Source organism: Mycteria americana, chromosome 2 (genome assembly GCF_035582795.1).
Source record: "Mycteria americana isolate JAX WOST 10 ecotype Jacksonville Zoo and Gardens chromosome 2, USCA_MyAme_1.0, whole genome shotgun sequence".
In the NCBI taxonomy this organism is placed as follows: Eukaryota; Metazoa; Chordata; class Aves; order Ciconiiformes; family Ciconiidae; genus Mycteria; species Mycteria americana.
Window position 1 is genome coordinate 93,174,834 of NC_134366.1, and position 17,852 is coordinate 93,192,685.

The 17,852-nt window shown below is 40.3% G+C and overlaps 1 protein-coding gene across 7 annotated transcripts in view; it reads right to left on the reverse strand.

Annotated features, from left to right (window-relative positions):
• TRIO (trio Rho guanine nucleotide exchange factor) overlaps nt 1-17,852 on the reverse strand; it is a 259,780-nt gene that overhangs the window by 109,403 nt on the left and 132,525 nt on the right. For all 7 annotated transcript variants that reach the window (XM_075494017.1, XM_075494016.1, XM_075494018.1 and 4 more), the window contains 5 exons: nt 16,053-16,222; nt 14,983-15,157; nt 8,334-8,529; nt 7,572-7,738; nt 427-546 (listed from right to left, as the gene is read on the reverse strand). In XM_075494017.1, coding sequence (XP_075350132.1) covers nt 427-546; nt 7,572-7,738; nt 8,334-8,529; nt 14,983-15,157; nt 16,053-16,222 — 828 coding nt within the window. The remainder of the gene's footprint in view (nt 1-426; nt 547-7,571; nt 7,739-8,333; nt 8,530-14,982; nt 15,158-16,052; nt 16,223-17,852) is intronic.

Sequence of the window (17,852 nt, forward strand, 5' to 3'; positions counted from 1 at the left end):
TCCATTTATTCTTAACTTTAACAATTAGCATTATTTTGTTGTATTCTAACAAAGGGAAACACCATTTTTGGCAAAATCGCTGTGAACAGACTTGTTTGATTTATTACAATTTTTTTATTCCTCTCCAATCAGAAAATGGCTATCGCTTTACAAAGATGCAAAAAGGCACTGAGAAGATGTGTTCACCTGGAATTGCAGCTCCAAAATGAACAAGAACAAAAACCTCGCCTTCCCAGTAAGTGTTTTTATCTCTTTGCCATAAGATGATTTCAACAGCTTTTCCTAAACTCAAAATATTGTAGCGTTAACCCAACAGTATGAAAAGGGACAGAAGAGATACATCTCCTTACTGCAGTGCTATTTACAGAGACTCATTAACTGTAATACAGGACTTCTTGGCTATGGTCACTGAAATGGTGCTTTTACCTCTATTGCATGTTGAAACTGCTCATGTTCCCTCTGTAACTGTTCTGCCTCCTGCAAAGAGCTAGCAGTGATAAGCCCAGCATTTAACATTGACTCCCCGTTTCGGATCCAGCCCAAAACCTGTAGCAAAAGAGAAGACCGTGAAATATGCAATTCCACTGCCAACCAGCAAGAAAAACATCATTGCTAGGGACAAAAACATTTAGGGTCACATGTAGTACTGGAATTGATGACTAAATAATTTATTAATTATATATTTACAGTTAATTACATATTCAATAAACACAGTGAATGACATTCACTATAATTTCACTTAGCTGACAACTCCTATCTTTCAGTCAACTACTACAGGCTTCTGGTTTCGGTTTATATTCTGAATAAGGTTGTGTTTCTGAATACCATTTCTGTCACCTGGAAAACAGGAACAAGTTACAAGCAGTATTTGCCTAAGAGCCACTGTCAGTAATGTAAGTTGAGGACATGCAGCTTCGTAAAAAATAAGCAAATAATTTTGAATATTAATGTTGAGAAAAATGTGACCACTGAGCGTCTTCTAATTGCTTAAAGAGTTTTTGTTTTCAGCATGTGCCTTCTTTGACATGTCCACTGAAACCAGAAGAATCCGCAGGTGGGGAGAAGCCTCAGGAGGCCACCTAGTGCATTCCTTATTAACACCAGGAACATGCAACCTTAAGGCCCCTCCCAAAAGATCTGTGCCTTGTTCATTACTCAAGACTCCAATAACAGACATCCTACACTCTCACCAGACATTTTTATCACCATAAGTCTTCTAACATCTAACACTCACATCTTTCTCACTTTAATTTCAGCTCATTTTGTTTTTCCTGCCCGTGACAGACAAAAAAACCCCAAACATTTCCTCCCTCTTAGCATCAGCTTTGTTTTTCCCTCTCCTCTCTCAAGAACATTACTCTATTCCCTCCTCTAGGCCCCTCTTCTCTTGTTGACCCCAGTCTCTTAAACCTCTCCTATGTGAAGTTAGCCACCTAATTTTTCTCGCTGCTCTTTTACGAGCATTCTCCAGTTGATAACAATCATTTTGATGAAAATCTTTCAAATACTGAGTAAAGCTGGGCATAATTCAGGTTATCCACTGTCATCTGTACAACATTTATAGGGAACTGCTGCCCAGCCAGTAATTACCCCTGTGCTATATTTGTTCAGCTGATTATTCCTGCCAGTACATCATACTCTCTATTTGTCACTAATGAAATTCATATCCTTCTTGCAGCACAATCCTCCATACATCAAGACAATTCTGAACTGTAGTCTAGTGTCTTCTGATGAACTCAAATCCCTTCTCCATCTTCTTTTCCCTTTATCTTCAAATTTAAAAGTATAATCTCTACTCTAACATGTAGATTTTCTGACTGAAAACATGAACTAGTATCCAAATACAAACAGACTTCTACATATTTTTTTTAAATTTTGAAATCTGTTTTCCAATCCAGTGAGTGTCTTAGTAACTTTTGTTACTGAGTAAAGTTTTCCAGCAAGTTATCATTCATGGTAATGTAGTCTCATATGACATTCTCATAGTAAACTAGGGCCAGATAGACTGAACTAAACTATTTTAAAAGCTTTAATAGAAGGAACATCTGTGTCATCTGCTTTTTCACCTCTACCCAGAAGGCCTGTTACCTTGTCAGGAAGAAATGAGATTTATCAAGGGGAAGCTATACTTAACTAATTTATGTTAGCCTTTTCTCCACTTCTCATCACTGTTCAGGTTTAATAATCTACCTGTTTCAGTATTTTTCCTGGGAATTATGTTAACTAGGTGACCTATAATCCTCCCTTAGCTAATCCTTTCCCACTTTTGAAAAGCAGATGTTGAGTTCCAGGCCTCCAGAATCTCATCCAGTCTCCAGAAGTTTGGAGAAGATAAGCACTAATGTCTATGACATTATTTCAGGCAGTTTTCTAGGTATTCTAGGGTGAATTCATTTGGGCCCAGCTGATTTGAAAACAACCAGTTTAAGCATACCTTCTCTAACCTTTTCCTACAAATTGATTTTAGACCTTTAACTACTGGTAATATTTATATTAACTAGCAAATCACAGTTAGCTCTTAACACTTATTAAGTACCAAGTCACAGCTCTTAACTCTAAATACTCTCATCTAGTAATCCACATACGACACTACTATTAATTCTACTGTGCCAGGTTATTACACACCATAACCACAGAGTGAAAACACAGGCGGAAACCAGACAAAGGACCTATTAAAACACAAATCCTTAAAAACAAAGGCACATGTGGTCTACTTCCCAAGTATACTCTAACATGTCTTTAACAGCTTGAAGCAACTGAGGTCTAGCCATCTTAACACAACATCCATTCCCTCAAATCTGCATCGCAATCTCACCTTTTGTCTTATGTTTATCCAGACTGCAGTATTGTTGTATTAGTAATGCAGTTTTCCCCACTTCTGCCTGCACAACTAATTGCTAACATGTTTTTTTCCCCTGATAGCGTGTATTTGAATTGTTCTATACAAAACCTGCAAGTCTGTGGAAAAGAGTAAGTCTGCAGTGTAGATGTGCGACATGACAGCAGCTCCCAGATGTATACCTGGGTGCACATTCTGCTCCTCTGGGGACAAAGCGTTGGGTCAGGTGGAGCCTTGCAGGGCAGGGGAGATAGCTCTGGCCTTCTGGAACTATGTCTCTTGCTGCAACGAGACACTTCCAGATCACAGTGTGGGGCAGGCAAAAGGGACCATGAAAGGAGCTGGGAGTCTCTAGGTTGTTAAGACACCTGTGGGTTTTTAATACTCAAGGGAGCAAGCCCAGGTAAGCCTCAGGAGCAAGAAAAAGGGAAACTTCCAAGGGAACCAGATGGGTCCAACAGACTGTAGACAGAAACTACACTTGAAGGAAAGGATTTGACTCTAAGAACATGGGGGGCAGAAGATTTTTTTAAATCCCTTTTTGATTTCTATTTTGTCTTATGAAAGCAGTTCTAAGCCCCCTCCTCTCTACCTTACAAAATAATTCTGCCGGGTATAGTGTAATGAAACATACCTTCTTAGGGTTAAAACACATTTAGCCTTCTCCAGAGAATTTATAATGAAGGAGAATGCATATGCAGCACCAATTCAAAGCTCCTCTTGACTTGGCATTCCATCATACACAGCAGAGACAGCTAGTACAGAACTTGCCATTTCAAACAACACTGATTTGCCCTCCTGTTTGTTGCAGGTTAGGGTGCAAGTGCAGAAGCTGGTAGAACTCACAGGAGGAAAGCTGCCAGCAGCACTTTCCCCTCCCCTCTGCTCTGACTCAAGGGGAAAACATAGGCACTAGTAAATAGCAAACCTGATCTTTTTCCAGGGCTGCTGCCTTCCAGTGTTTGTTGGCATGTTCCCACCACCTCACTGTTTGGGTGGACCACACACCCCATCTTTCCCCTCCCAGCCTTCAGCAGGCTAGAAAAGCATCAGCAGAGCATCAGCAAAACTGTGGAAATGAAACTGAGAGTCTGGGACAGTTGAAAGGGTCAAGCAGGTAGTTCTATAGATAAATGCTTGATTTAAGATTAGTTTCTTGGACTGATTTTTCACTCTAACTAAACATGATCATAAGACACACCTGCTTCAGCCTGCTGTCCTAGCTATGTTTTCATATCCATATGGCACTATACGGAGTGCCAGGATACTCTTCCGGAGTAGTATTTTGGGACAATCAGAGCTCAAGCACTGGACTGTGTTTGAACCAAGCCAAAAGATCTGCACGTGAGAACACAAGGCTGCTCAAGGTACTCTTGAGGGTACAAGCTTGTACTTGGTACAAGTATCTGTACACTGTTGTACAGACATGAATATATAGCTATATACCCAAGAACATACACCATCATCAGAGCAGCAGACAATATTGCACTGAAAAGGCTTAATGAGCATAATAAAACCAATTCATTTTGGAGCTTGGTAGAGATTTTGACCCAAGCAGATGCTGCACGTTAAGTAAAGCAAAGCATTCATTCTCCAAAGTGAGTACGTGGGAGTGATTGCAGAAATAAGTAATCCAGCAGCTATATTTTAGGCAAGAAAAAAAAAAGTTTGTCTGGCAAACATGCAAGTGGAGTTCTGGATGAGACAGATATTCTCTGAACTACTTCTCTGCTTCTACCTACTCATATGTCCCTGCCCTGTATAAAATGGTCACATTTTCCTTTCAGTGTTGCTTCTTCCATGTACAACTGTCCCTTCTTATTTCAGTGAGCATCCTCTCCCATCTATCTGCTGAGGTTTTCCTACACTGCAATCTTCAGCCTGGTTTTGCCCTTTCTGCACCTATTACATATCAAGTTGACAAGCAAATTCTTTGCAGGTTTCCTTTAAACCTCTGTTTGTCTTCTGGCCCTTCTGCATCCTCCTAGTCCTGACGTGTGATCTACAGAACTTTAATGCCACAAAGCAGAACTGGTACGGTAATTAAGGGAGAAGCAACACTGGATGTTTTCATTTGCTTTCTGTGCTTATTTGATAAGACTTAACTAAACTCGAAGTTTCACTACCTAGTACTGAAAAGACTCCTTGCAAGTATTTGACTAAAAAACTAAGCCAGGAGACAGTTTGCTGGTCTCCATTACAGTAATCTGAAAGATGAACCCAATGGAAAAATACCTGCAGTATTCCAGTCTAACCTTTTTACATGAATACAAGCTATATATTTTAATATATATATATACACACACACACGCACATGTGTGTGTATATATATATATACACACACACACACATTTCACACGTGTGAAAATACAGTAGCAGTAATGTCAATTTGGCAGGAAAAATTCAAATGGAAACCTTGTTAAAATCCTTGCTGTGGAGACAGAATCCCATCTACATAATAAGTATGCTTACATCCAGTTCACCAACAATAAATCTGGCAGAAAATCACAGTAATTGAACTGGAAAACCATGTGTTCACTGCTTCCAGCAACAAAATACAAACAAAACAGACTGAAGAGGAGGTTTACCATGTCATTTTACTCTCAGGTAAAGCACCTTCTGTGACCTGCTTAAGCTATGAAGTTTTTCCTGGTGCAGAGGAAACACGAGAAGATCATGCTTCCTGATATTTAATAAAAACTAAAATCAGATGTGGTGTTCTGAAAAGGCAACTGAAATCACAAAACTAAAAGTTGCTAGCCCCAAAGCATTCCAAAGGGGATCAAAAGAAATCCTGTGAGACAATACCACATTCAGTTTTAGTTCCACTCGATCTTTAGGCCTTCACGCTGGGGAAGTATTGCAGGTTAATCTGTACAATGAAAATCTGGAAAAGGAGTTTGTAACACACGAACATTCTGTCAGCTACATGTTCATGTAAGCTTGTTTGAAAATTCACCTCTATTACAGCATTTAATTCAACATAAAATCCCACTCAATAGAGATATGTACTAGGAATATAAATAGATTCCATTTTTTCTCCAAAATCTCAGTCTACTGAAAAAAAGGCAGCTGGCTAGGATAGTATACTACCTATATCTTTATTGCAAGATTAACTCATTTTTTCCAGTGCTTTCTTAAAAATCTAAACTTGAGCTTCAGTTTCAGTCAGGGCTAGCAGTGGTTCAGAAATGTTACAAAGATCTTACAGAATGACCTACAAACCACATACTAAGTGCAACATAGATATTCATCTACAATCCATGATGTTCACCATCTGCTTGTATCTGCCAAAATACAGAACACTTGTTCTGCAAACACAGGTTTTAAACATGCGTCTCTTTCTTGTCACATTTAACTTGCATACAAACAAAGCTAATGGAGCAAGGTACTCACTTTATTGTGGCAGCATGCAATATAAATAACTATTTAATAGTGTGTCTTTGAAATGTTACTCAAGTGCTATATTCTGTTCTGTAACTGAATATTATTTCAGTATCATGGGAATTAACAATTTCTTTTTCTTACTAACCTATCCCATCCTAACCCGCTGATGTACCGCAAAGGGATGAGACTGCCTCAGCTGGCTTTCACACTCTTTCTTGTCATTTTTTCTTTCCTTTGCAAATGTGCACTTTTTTTCCTTCATCCTCAAGATATTATGCAACTGAATACAGAATCTATCCTGATCTGTAATAACTTTATCTCAAACATTACTCATGTGAGAGGTGTCATTTGTAATTTGCATTTACAAACATGAACAAGTGCTAAGACAGACACAGGATAGTTCAGTAAGGTATGCAAAGGCTTGAACTAGATGATCATATATGAGATTAATGCCTAGATTGCACTGACAGCAGATGCTACCAGTTCCTTGCATTCCCTGAATTCAAGACTACACAGAAACTTTGGGTCTGCTACTATAGAGTAACCAACTGCTGCCTGGAAATACTTTGGGAACCTTCTATTCACCTCTCCTATGCTAACTGGACCCCTTTGGTACTACTTTGCAACTTGGGAGTTCTCGTTCACAGTTTCATGAGGAAGATGAATTTTTGTAAGAGCTCATGACAAACAGAAAAAGGACAAGTTGCATTAGGAGCCATTATGGGACATACTAATACAACAGACTCTAGCAGACTTCTGTGATGCTGCCAAGTGTGAGCAAGCTCAAAAGCACTTACCTTTCTAGTGTTTTGTTTGTTTGTTTTTTAAACTTTCACCTACTTCAGTGGTTTTGCCCACAGCATCTTAAATTCACCAAAAGTTTAGGTGTTTATCGGATAAGGACCTCAAAACTTGCCACTTTATTGCCAGGAAAAGCAAAACTTCATTTTTCTTCTCCCGGAAAGTAAACCCTGCCGATATTATGTTATCGCCATTTGTAGATGTATTAGGTCAGCGTTCAGGGAGTATCACCGAACATTTTTATTAACCACCACAGAAATGATAAAAGTATGGATTATTTAACGCAGGTGCAAATTGCTCTACACTTCAAATACTGGACTTGTATCCAGGTAGAAATACGGACTGTTAACACACGGTAGAAACCCCCATATCAACAGAGGATGAAGTTAGGTGCTCGATTCAAAGTCCCCCCCCCCCCCTCCAAATGCAAGCCTTTACACAGCAGGAATGGGTCTTCCACCTCTGTTTGTGGGCACAGACCTCTCCAGGCGGCGCGGCAGAGCCCTGGGGCCCACTGCCCCGCGGGGGCAGAGCCCACGCGTACCTGCTTGACTTCGGCCTGCAGGTGGCGCAGCTGCACGCACTGCTCCAGGTGCTTGCGGTGCTGCTCGGCGGCCACGTCCAGCTCCTGCTGCTTCTCGTGGAGGAACTCCAGCAGATCCTGGACGCGAGTCGCCATGTCTACGTCTCTGTCACAAAGCAGCTCAACACCTGTAATCAGCCAGTCCTTTAGAAATGACTTACAAGCCTTCCGAAGACAAACAGCCCGTTTCCACGGTTTTACACTTACTTTTCCAGTTCCTTCTCAAAGTTCAGCTTAATCCTTGGAGCATTTGCTTAAACGAGCGTAGTCTTTGCACTCTTTAAAAATGCAATTCCCCCCCCCAAGCCTGAGATTTACCCTAGGTGACTGTATATAGTTAAAAACATTAAGTGAAGGGGCATAAGAAACTGAAATGGAAGACTTATCACTTGGAAGCTGAGAATTATGGCTTGAGTGCATTGCTCCGATTAACTGTAAAATTAATTCCTTGCTATTTACTCTAATTTTATTACTTCCTGAGTGGAATCCCTTTCTCAAAACCCTAAATCTTTTCAGGTGTTGCCAACTCTTAGATAAAAATTACATGCCATAATGACAACATATTCTCATGAACACAAATGATTTGAGTAAAAAGGAAAAGAAGTCCACACCTCCAGTTTACAGTTAACCAGCATCTCTGTCACTTTCACACATCCCATGGAGAGACAACTGGATAATTCTTATAAAGCCACTGCCCAGAATAGCACGAAGGAGCCATCTTACCAGATGCCTGCACTTCATTGACATACTGCAGCAGATCCTGCCCTTGGTGGATGACATCAAAGGTCAAGTTATTCATGGTCAGGGCTTTGTCTGCATGATGTTGGAGCCTCTGTTCTGCTATTGTAAGATCTTCAGTGTCAAAGTCATTCATCTGCTGAGAGAGCTCATCATTCCAAGACTCAAGGTCTGAAATTATCTGGGGGAAAAAGGAGGAAGACAATGTTCACTTACTCATTAGACAACGTGGTTTTATTTTGAATGTTGCACTTACAATGGAGGTCAGGAACTCGAGTTGCTCACTGTTAATTGACTTCACTGATCAGGTTCAACACGGTTCAGACATGGGCTTCTTCAGCATGAGTTTTAAAGAAGAAGAATCTCTGAGAACCACAACAGCTCTCCTTCAACCAGTGCTTGCTTGCAACACTATGGGTACCCTTGCCTTGTTTAAGGTACTCCTTCACCAACACATTGATTGTGAAACAGGTGAAATTAAAATGTTTTTATCTTCACTTTTAAAGGAAAATGTTCATCTAAAACATCTTCTCAATTCTTCAGACTGCACCAAGTAATAATTCACACATCAAGTGCCAGCTTCGCTTTCAATTACACCAGTCTCGAGCTCCTTTACAAAAAAAAAAAAAAAAAACAACCCCAAAACAACAACAAAAAAACCCGAAACCAAAAAAACCCCACAGCTCTACCCCTCTGTGAGCACCTTCAACTTTTGCCAGACAACTGGGAAGCGCTACTTGTCACAAAAGGCAGGGTACTTAGTAAATGAAGCAAACCCAAAAAGTACTACTGTAACGTCAGAGTTAAATTTACATGCTGAAATTATTCAGCTGCACTTCAGTTTACACTTCAATTCTGGATTTTACTCTCAGCCATCGGATGTCCAGAAAAGGGTAGCTAAGGAAGTATTTTTTAGCATGTGTAATGCAACAGTAAGTCCTCCTTGTCTGCTCACACAAGTGCATTTTTCATATCATAGTCCAGAACCTGGCTGAAATGTAAAATGCTCCTTTTAATTAGGATACAAAACTGTTTTTAAGTCTAACAGATAATGCTTACAATCCCCATTGATCAAAGCGGGTTTAGTTCTTATGGCACAGGTTTGACACATCAGTTACGTATTTCAAATGAGTCTGTTTAATACACTTATCCCTCAAGCTTATAATCAATTTTTTTTCTGAATTTTCAGCAGAGTTTTGCCACAAACTACTGCAGTTCATTGGGAAAGCAAAATTATAGATAAAAAACCAAGTATGGCTTATTGCAGAGTTCTATGATTTCAGGAGTAGGACAAACTGATGTGAATGGTGCTAAATGACAGGAAAACACCTATTTATGCAGCAAGACACAGCAAAAAGAGGATCTGACTAAACGGGCATTAGCAACAAAGTAGCTGGCTGCATAAATATTTAACCAAAGTCATTTGCTGTCAGCAAAAGGAATATGCCACTATGCTTTCCAAGTGGTTAATCAGAGCTATGAAGTTTACTGAGGCAGCCAAACTACAAGAGAAATTGCAGAAAAACAAGCCTTGTAGAAAAAACAAAACTGAGGAGAAAGCAAGATTAAACCATCTGTATAAAGTTTCTGTGGTCAGCTACAATCTTTCTTGAAGGGTTGTTTCCATTCTGCTCACACAAAAAAAAATGGAAACATCAAGCAATTATTTTTAAAATTGTGGCATCAGTGAGTTTACTTCCTGTTTTAAAGGTGTTCTGCAAAAGTTTACTTGATTCACTAAGTATTCAAGTTTTGCAACATGCCATGATGGGAGATGCCAAACAATTGGGATAGCTATTTGCAATCCCTAACCCCAATCAACTTGCTCTACCCAAGTGAAAACAGGCAGAAACTCATGTTTCAGGGGTAACACTGAAAAGCTGATGGACAAGCGATGCAGGAAGAACTACAGGACAAGGCTTTTAGCCACTGCTTAAAGCTTCTTTCATCTCTCTTCCATGTGCTCTAAACATTACACACACAATCTATTTATGCATTATGAGTGGTTTCCTCTCTCAACACACACACAGGCTTCCCCTCCCACAAAATCCTTCACAACTTCCCTTTTACTCGGTCCATGCCCAACATGTCTCATCACCTCTCTCTACTCTTCACCTCCTTTTAACTGACCTGAAATAATTCAGAAACTTCAAGTCTTCCTGACAGTCCAACCTGAGAAACTGCCTACTTCCAGCTAACCACCTCTCCTGCTCTCAAGCACCTCAGACCTGCTCTTCCCATCTCGTCTTTAAAACTCTATGTTCATTCACTATCAAAAGCAGCAGAGGTCACCTAACACTTGTTTCTTCAAACCACCCACTGCACCACAGCTGTTCTCACAAATCAGATTTAACCACCTTATTTTCATCCAGTTCAGTTAGACTTGTAGTTAGACTTGGTCAAACTGAAAAATCCGAGCGTTAGAGAAGGTTGTGAAACTCCACCAAACATCATCTTTCACCATGGTCTTTCTAAACACTATTAAAAAGTAGATTAAGGTTTTACGTGGCACACTTGTACCACTGTTATAAAAACAAAGCCAGTCTATTTCCCTTCAGAACAGATGCCAAAACCTTAACTTTCTTACTATCAAATTGAGTGTAAATAAAGTAATAAACACCATAAGTTCACAATGGCAGACTGCTGTGGCTAAGTGTCAGTATTTTTGTAGTAATTGAATGGCTTAAGTAGATTATAGTCACTATGTCCTCTCAGACTATCCTGAGATTCACTGTACCTGATATGAACGACAGCGACCACCTCAGCCAAGAGGTTTCAGTGATACTGCCTCCAAGCAACAAACAACAGTAAGAACTGTAACTTCTTCCCATGTTATTTCATGCAACCTTGAGGTTAAGATCATAGCCCACACATTGTTTAAAGTCTGAAACACTATATAAGAGCAATACATTCCCTGTCCCCTTCAAAAGACCAGGAAGCCCACAATTCAAAATAAATAATTCCAGCATGGTCCCACATTCATCCAAAAGATAAGAAGTCAGTGCACATTACAGCTGGGGTTCCTAGCAAGGGCAGTAATCCTTACACTTTTTCAGCAGTAACTGGATGTCTCAAGGTAATCTATTTCAGCCATTGCACCCACCGTGCAAATCTGAAATGCATTGAGGGCAGAGTTAAAACAAAAATAACATGCATTAAGCACTCTTTGCCCACACTCTTCAGGGCTTCCCCTGAAGTTCTGCTTTACGAGCAACACTTTTAGAGTGAGCAGGCTTCTATTTTGTTTTTAAAGTTTTGTCAAGACAATTAGCGTTAAACAAACAGAACCAAGACGAATGACTAATAGACATCTAAAGCAACTGAATCACAAATTAATACCGCTCTCAGGAAACGGACAACCCAGATCAAACACAGGGTAACTACTTACCATAGCATGTGCTCAAGAAGTTCCTAGTGCAGAGTCTGCGCTGCCTGACATTCTCAGGTTTTAACAAATGTAAAGGTAACACTGAGAGGACACAAGGCAGAGTATAACACAGAAGGGATGCTGACTCTTTTGCACTGAGTGGGAAAGAAATAAAGAACCACAAGTCTCTTCTCAGAAGGGTCTAACTAGCATTCCTTGTACCAACCGAATACTAACCAGGACCTGGAAAATATTATGTGCTGGGAAGAAAGAAAAAGGTAAAATGGTCAAGGGAGAAGAGTTAGGTCTCTGTGATCCAGCACTTTGCATCCTTGCCTTTTCAGCTCTATGACTTAACAGGCATCTTGTAAGTACGGTCCAAAAATAGAGTAGAGATAAAGCTGCAAGTTGAAAAGTGTGTGGTATGCTTTGTGTGGAGCCCTGACACAGGCCTTGAGGCATTTAAGTTACAGACAAGCAAAAATGCACAGACACAGATGAGACACACATTTCAGGCTGCATACATTGCCACCAGTGTTACCTACCCACTGGCTAGGTCCATACACCTCTTCCCTTATGCTACTAATAGCATAGCCCCTAGCAAGGGACCCTTCGCGTATATTTTGCTCCTTCTTGCCTTTAGTTAACACAGGCTTTCACAACAGAGTCCTTCAAATAGCTCACGACCAATGGCACTTAAAAGTCTACTAAGGATAGAGAAGGTCAAGTTTATATGCCAAGAGCAAGGGGCAAAACAGAGACAGTGCTGCAGTTATAGCAATTTCAGAAGAGAATCTGAAAAGTTGCAGAATAAAAGACAGCAACTAAAAGAAACCGAGTATTTTGTCAGCCAATAATAAGGGAAGAGTAAGGGCAAGAAGAGGACTAAGCCTGCCAGCAAATCTCACCACTGTCCCCAGAAGCACAGCTGCACGGTATGACCCTGCAGTGCTAGGGGAACCCTTTGTCCCATTTTAACCTATGTTATTTTGCAAGCAGTAAGACAAGCTAGAAACCCTGTTCGCCTTCCAGAAAAACTGTCCTCACAGGATGCTCCCCTGAATGAACTGCCCCTACAGCCAAGTCTTAATTGACTGGGCCAGTCACACAAAATCCAGGACAAAGGAGGAGGTCAAAACAAGGTCTGCAAGTTCCTAGCTGGCATCTGGCTCCTCCTCACTATCATGTTACTTCAGCTGAGCTTCTGCTTTCAAACAACTGACCTGGAACTAGTCCCTGTGTTTTCTTCCCAGAAGTTTCCAAACAGATGTCTGCCTTCAGGGAGAGGGAAAAGAGAAGCATGCTTTGCTGAGGAAGCAGAGAGAGGACATGGTACAGAGACAGCAAAGCAATGAACATTTTGCTGAAGACCCTCTGCAGCCAGGGTCGTTTTGTTCCCTGGAGGGCTCGTTGGCAATCTTAAATAAGCATGATTTTTGTTTCCAAGCCATATAAACAAAATACACCTACTCTTTCAACAGGGTAATTGGTACTTTGCTACGTTTTATGTGCACAATGCAAAGCATGCCAAGTGTCAGCTTCAGAAAAAGCAAGACCTGTCAAGTTGGAATATGCGGCTTGCCATCACCAAACAACATACACAGAAGTACTACTATCTATACAGATGCTATCCTGTACTGAAGGACTGGAACACATCTGCAAAGCAGGGCTCCTGCAACCAGCCTTCTGCTATTGTAGAATACTGGTTTAGGTAACCTACAACAGAGAGCAATCACCTTAATCATGAACTTCACTCAAACCTTTAACCTAATTCTTCCATTAATTTTCTTGGTATATACCTTGCCCCCCACAGCTGCCATTTCCTCAATAAAAGTGTTCTGAGAACATCACAGACCCCATCGAACACTGCAGATCACTTCTGCAGGGACTGTAAAGTTGCTGACAATCCTATAAAAGGGGATATTGTCTACGTTCCTCCACATATACTAGTCATCCAACTAATTATTGCAATCACAATTCTGCCAAGCCTTTCCCTTGCATATTCACAACAGCTACTCTCACATAACCAAAGCAGCAAACTCCCTGCAGACTAGTTTCACCTCCTCAGCATGAATTGCAAAATAGAGAACCTTCTTAGTCTTCCTTTACACCAGAGTTGTTATTACTGTAGAGCACACACTCTCACTTCCTCTATGGGCACGGATCAAGGAACTGTGTCTGCCTATTCCTGCATTGCTCCTAACAATGTGCTTAGCTAAACCAGACTTCAGCAATGATATCTAAACCTGATTTTGGGGGTGGGGTGGTGGTGGTGGAACAAAACAGAAAAAACCAAGACGCTATCACTTCTGCCGACTGCCTCTTTGCCCTTACACCATTCATACCTAACCAACAGCTGCAGCTTTTACTATGTACCAGCAAAGAGGTAAAATTACCACTATAACTCCTAGTTTCCAGAGTCTCGAGATAAGCCATTTATATACTCAAGCTGGATCATTACCAATGGATAACCCTGAACCTTCTGAGGCACCAACTCAGTTTCAGTCACTGTGTACAGCACTAGTGGTTTTACAGAAGTCAGATGATCAACTTAGCTGAAGCTTTATAATGCAATTCTATTAAGCTAAGCTCCATGTGGAGTTTCACGTCTGTTTGTATGCACATCCCCACACATAAACAGAAATTTTCCAACTGATAAGCTGTAATCCTCCTCCAAGATTTGGATAGTCTCAAAACTTCTTGAAGTTTTGCAGGGGTATGGCACTAAACTGCTTTTGCATTATTTTCAGAGGTGGAAAAGAATCTTATTTAAAAAACAAACAGATAGCCCATATAACATCCCCGAAGATTACAACAGAATTCAAAACAGCACTTGTAGCTGTCAACTGAAAAAAGACTGCTGAATTGGAAAAGAGAAGAGGGGTGTTACTACAAAGCAACGGTTTAGAGGGTTTGTACTAAACCATCTTGCAAGTCTTATTCATATTAATATAAGCATACTTGTTATAACAAGGTAGGTTGATATTCAAACCAAACTTACCAGATGAAGCAACTAGTACACTATGATTTTACAAGACACTTGTTTAGAGATGCACTGGGAGCCAATCAGAGCTGGAGTTAATATCAAAAAGCTCAGCTTGGCACTCTCCTGACACTTTCATATACAAGACAAAAGCCTTAGTTCAGGTAAGAACCAAGTCTATCAGTCATTTGAGCCACATGCCAATGCAACTACACAACCATCTCAGCATAAACATTCCTACACGAGAAGAGGAGTGCAGTGCAACTCCAAGAGCAGACACTCACATCTATTGCATCTCTTTCAAATATCCGGAGCTGCAGAAACAGCTCAAGCTTGATCTTGCGTTCTTGAAAAAGCTCCTCCATCTGAGACTGGGCCTCATCCAGCTGCTGCAGGACTGTCTCTATGTGGTTGATCGAGCTGTTATGGGGGGTCTTGTTACTAGAAATGGCAGAATCCCTATTCAAAGCGGGGGGGGAGAAAAAGAGTATTATTGAAAAAAAGCCCATACAATGTGGATGCTATACACGACCACAAAATGCAAGACTGTTCCAGATAAGGTCAGTGCAAGTCATATTACATGAAAGCTAAGTCTGTACATCTTTGTTAATAAAAGTCCAAATTATGTTTTAGTACTTGAAAAAGCATTAGGAAATTAGATTACTTTCATTTTTTGACTAATTCAACATTTAACAACATTCTTTTTAACAGAAGAATAAAATTTAAAACCAGAGACAAACCCTTATATTGTGAAAAGGAAGTGGCATATAATAATTATTTACTTTACTGAACCTTCCTGGCAATGAAAAAAAAAATCAAAATTAGATAATAATAATAAAAAAAATTACTTAATTTTTACTTTAGTATAAAACCTGCAAATTCAGATATGATAATATCAGCTCCTGCAGCAAAGGGGACATGTCCCAGTGCAGCTGGGGCCCAAATTTATTTAGATTGTAACTAAATGAAATGAACTGCAAACTTACAATAAAGTTACTTATCAGTCTGCAAAACAATTTCAAGTGTCTCTTTATAAAAAGGCTGCTGCTCAGAACTCAAAACACTTGGGAGCCCTGCATGTCAGACTACAAAGACATACGATTGCTCCTATCACAAAGGTAGCTTATGCAAACAAAACCTCCTTCTTGTGGAGGTAGTGTTTATAAACTGAGCTTCCTGTAAACAGAGGGTTAGAGACCATCAGTACAGCATGAAACATCATTGTAGTCCTAATATTTATAAGTTTTATTTATAGGTCATATCTTGTAGTCATCATCTCTACCCTCAAAACAGAAAGAGCTTCACAGAACATCAGACGTACACCAGAAGAGATTTAAATAAAAATTTGTTTTACCTTAGTTGCTGTATAAGATCTTCGCCTTCTTTTATGACATTGACTGTAACCTGCAGAGTGGTCTGCTGTTGTTGACCAAAACGTTTAATCAGGTCTTGGACAGCCTCCACAGACTCAGCGTAGACATCATCAAGCAGTTCTTTCTGCAACTCTTCAAGCCATGTCCACAGCTAAAGGAGGGGGGGGGGGGGGGGGGGGGGGGGAACAAAAACAAAACAAAAAACATAAGCCCCAGGATCAGGCAGTCACTATTCCAAATCAATCTCCCTGGACAAGAGAAAACAGACTGAGGGGGGGGGGAGAAACAGGATTTGTTTCCCTTCATAGAAAAATCCCATCCTCAATTTAATGAAAACAAGCCTTTGTTTCACATAAGGTTTTCGCTTCTTGGAAATACCAGGAAAGCTTTGTCCGTGTTGCTAAGTCACCCTTTCTTTCCCATTTTCCTTCTACAGTACTGAGCATATCCGATTGAGCAGCACAGAGTTCATAGCGAGAATCCCATCTGCAGCTCTGCGAGAGTGTCCCTGGGAGGGAAATGCTATGGTAACACTCCCTGAGAGAAGGGAGGGAGGAAGGAAGGAAGGAAGGAAGGGAGATGTATTGTAGCCACCATCAAATTTACACTGCCAGGCTGACACATGCACACAGATAACGTAACACTTTTCAGTGGCCTTCAAAAAAAGGAAAAAGGGCATTTCAGAAAACAAAATACAGAGAGAAATCAGATGTGAGAAGTTATTTTTCTATCACGATCTCTACAGCTATGCTGTTTACCCTCTCGATCTCAGTTTCACACTATTACAACAAAAATCATCACAAGTAATTCCACCAGTTAATTCAACGTTTTTCCCCCCTACTTAACATGTGCACGTATTCCTGTTCAGAACTGCCCACGCATTGCAGCTTATGGAAAAATCCATAGGCATATGCTAGCTAGGTATCGCTACTGGTCACTTGAACCCTACTGTGTTCTCTTCCACAATTTCATCAGGCAAGCTGTTGCATCCTAAGCTCCATGTGAAAATTATTCATCAACAAACCATCAGCCATCTATTGTGCCACTGATAAAAACACTGCTTGAAGAGAGGGAGCACGGCTGTCTGCTGCAGCACTCCTGTGAGCAACACTCACAGCACAATGAAACTGCTACTCTTCACAGGAAGCGTTCAAACCGGGTCCCTCCTCTCTATTTTACCATCACATCCCAAACCCTGCGATTCCAAGACCAAGGATTAGAGTTTGGGTTTTATGCTGAAAGAAGAGCTCTATTCTGATTGAAAGTAGTCAGATCTTTCGACTACATTTTAAACTCTACTTTTATACATTTTAGAGATAAAATACGCTTTATTAACTTTGAACCTAATTAAAAGGTTAACTGTTAAAATACAGACAGTAAGCGATCAAACTGCCTTAATTTCAAAAGACAGAAAAACAAATGTTTTATTTCTTTGCTTAACACTTTCTACAGAAATACCCATTTCACACTGCTGTTTCTATAATGTTCTGATCATAAAGGTTTCCTAAGTACCAATGGAGCTACATTAAAATAGAAACTCAGTGAAGGAGTCTAGATCTTGATTAATCAGTTCCTTTGAATCTCTACTTTAAAAGCAAATGCTAGTTTTTGTATCTTAGAGCCTTACATGCCTCCTGAGGTAGGTTTTGAGTTAACCAAGCCGTAGGCTAAAATTTCACTAATTGGGAAGAATTAATGACGTTTAACCAGACCCTTTTCTACAAATCTACGACACCCCCCCCCCCCCCCCAAAACGGAACTGCCTATTCATACACACTGTG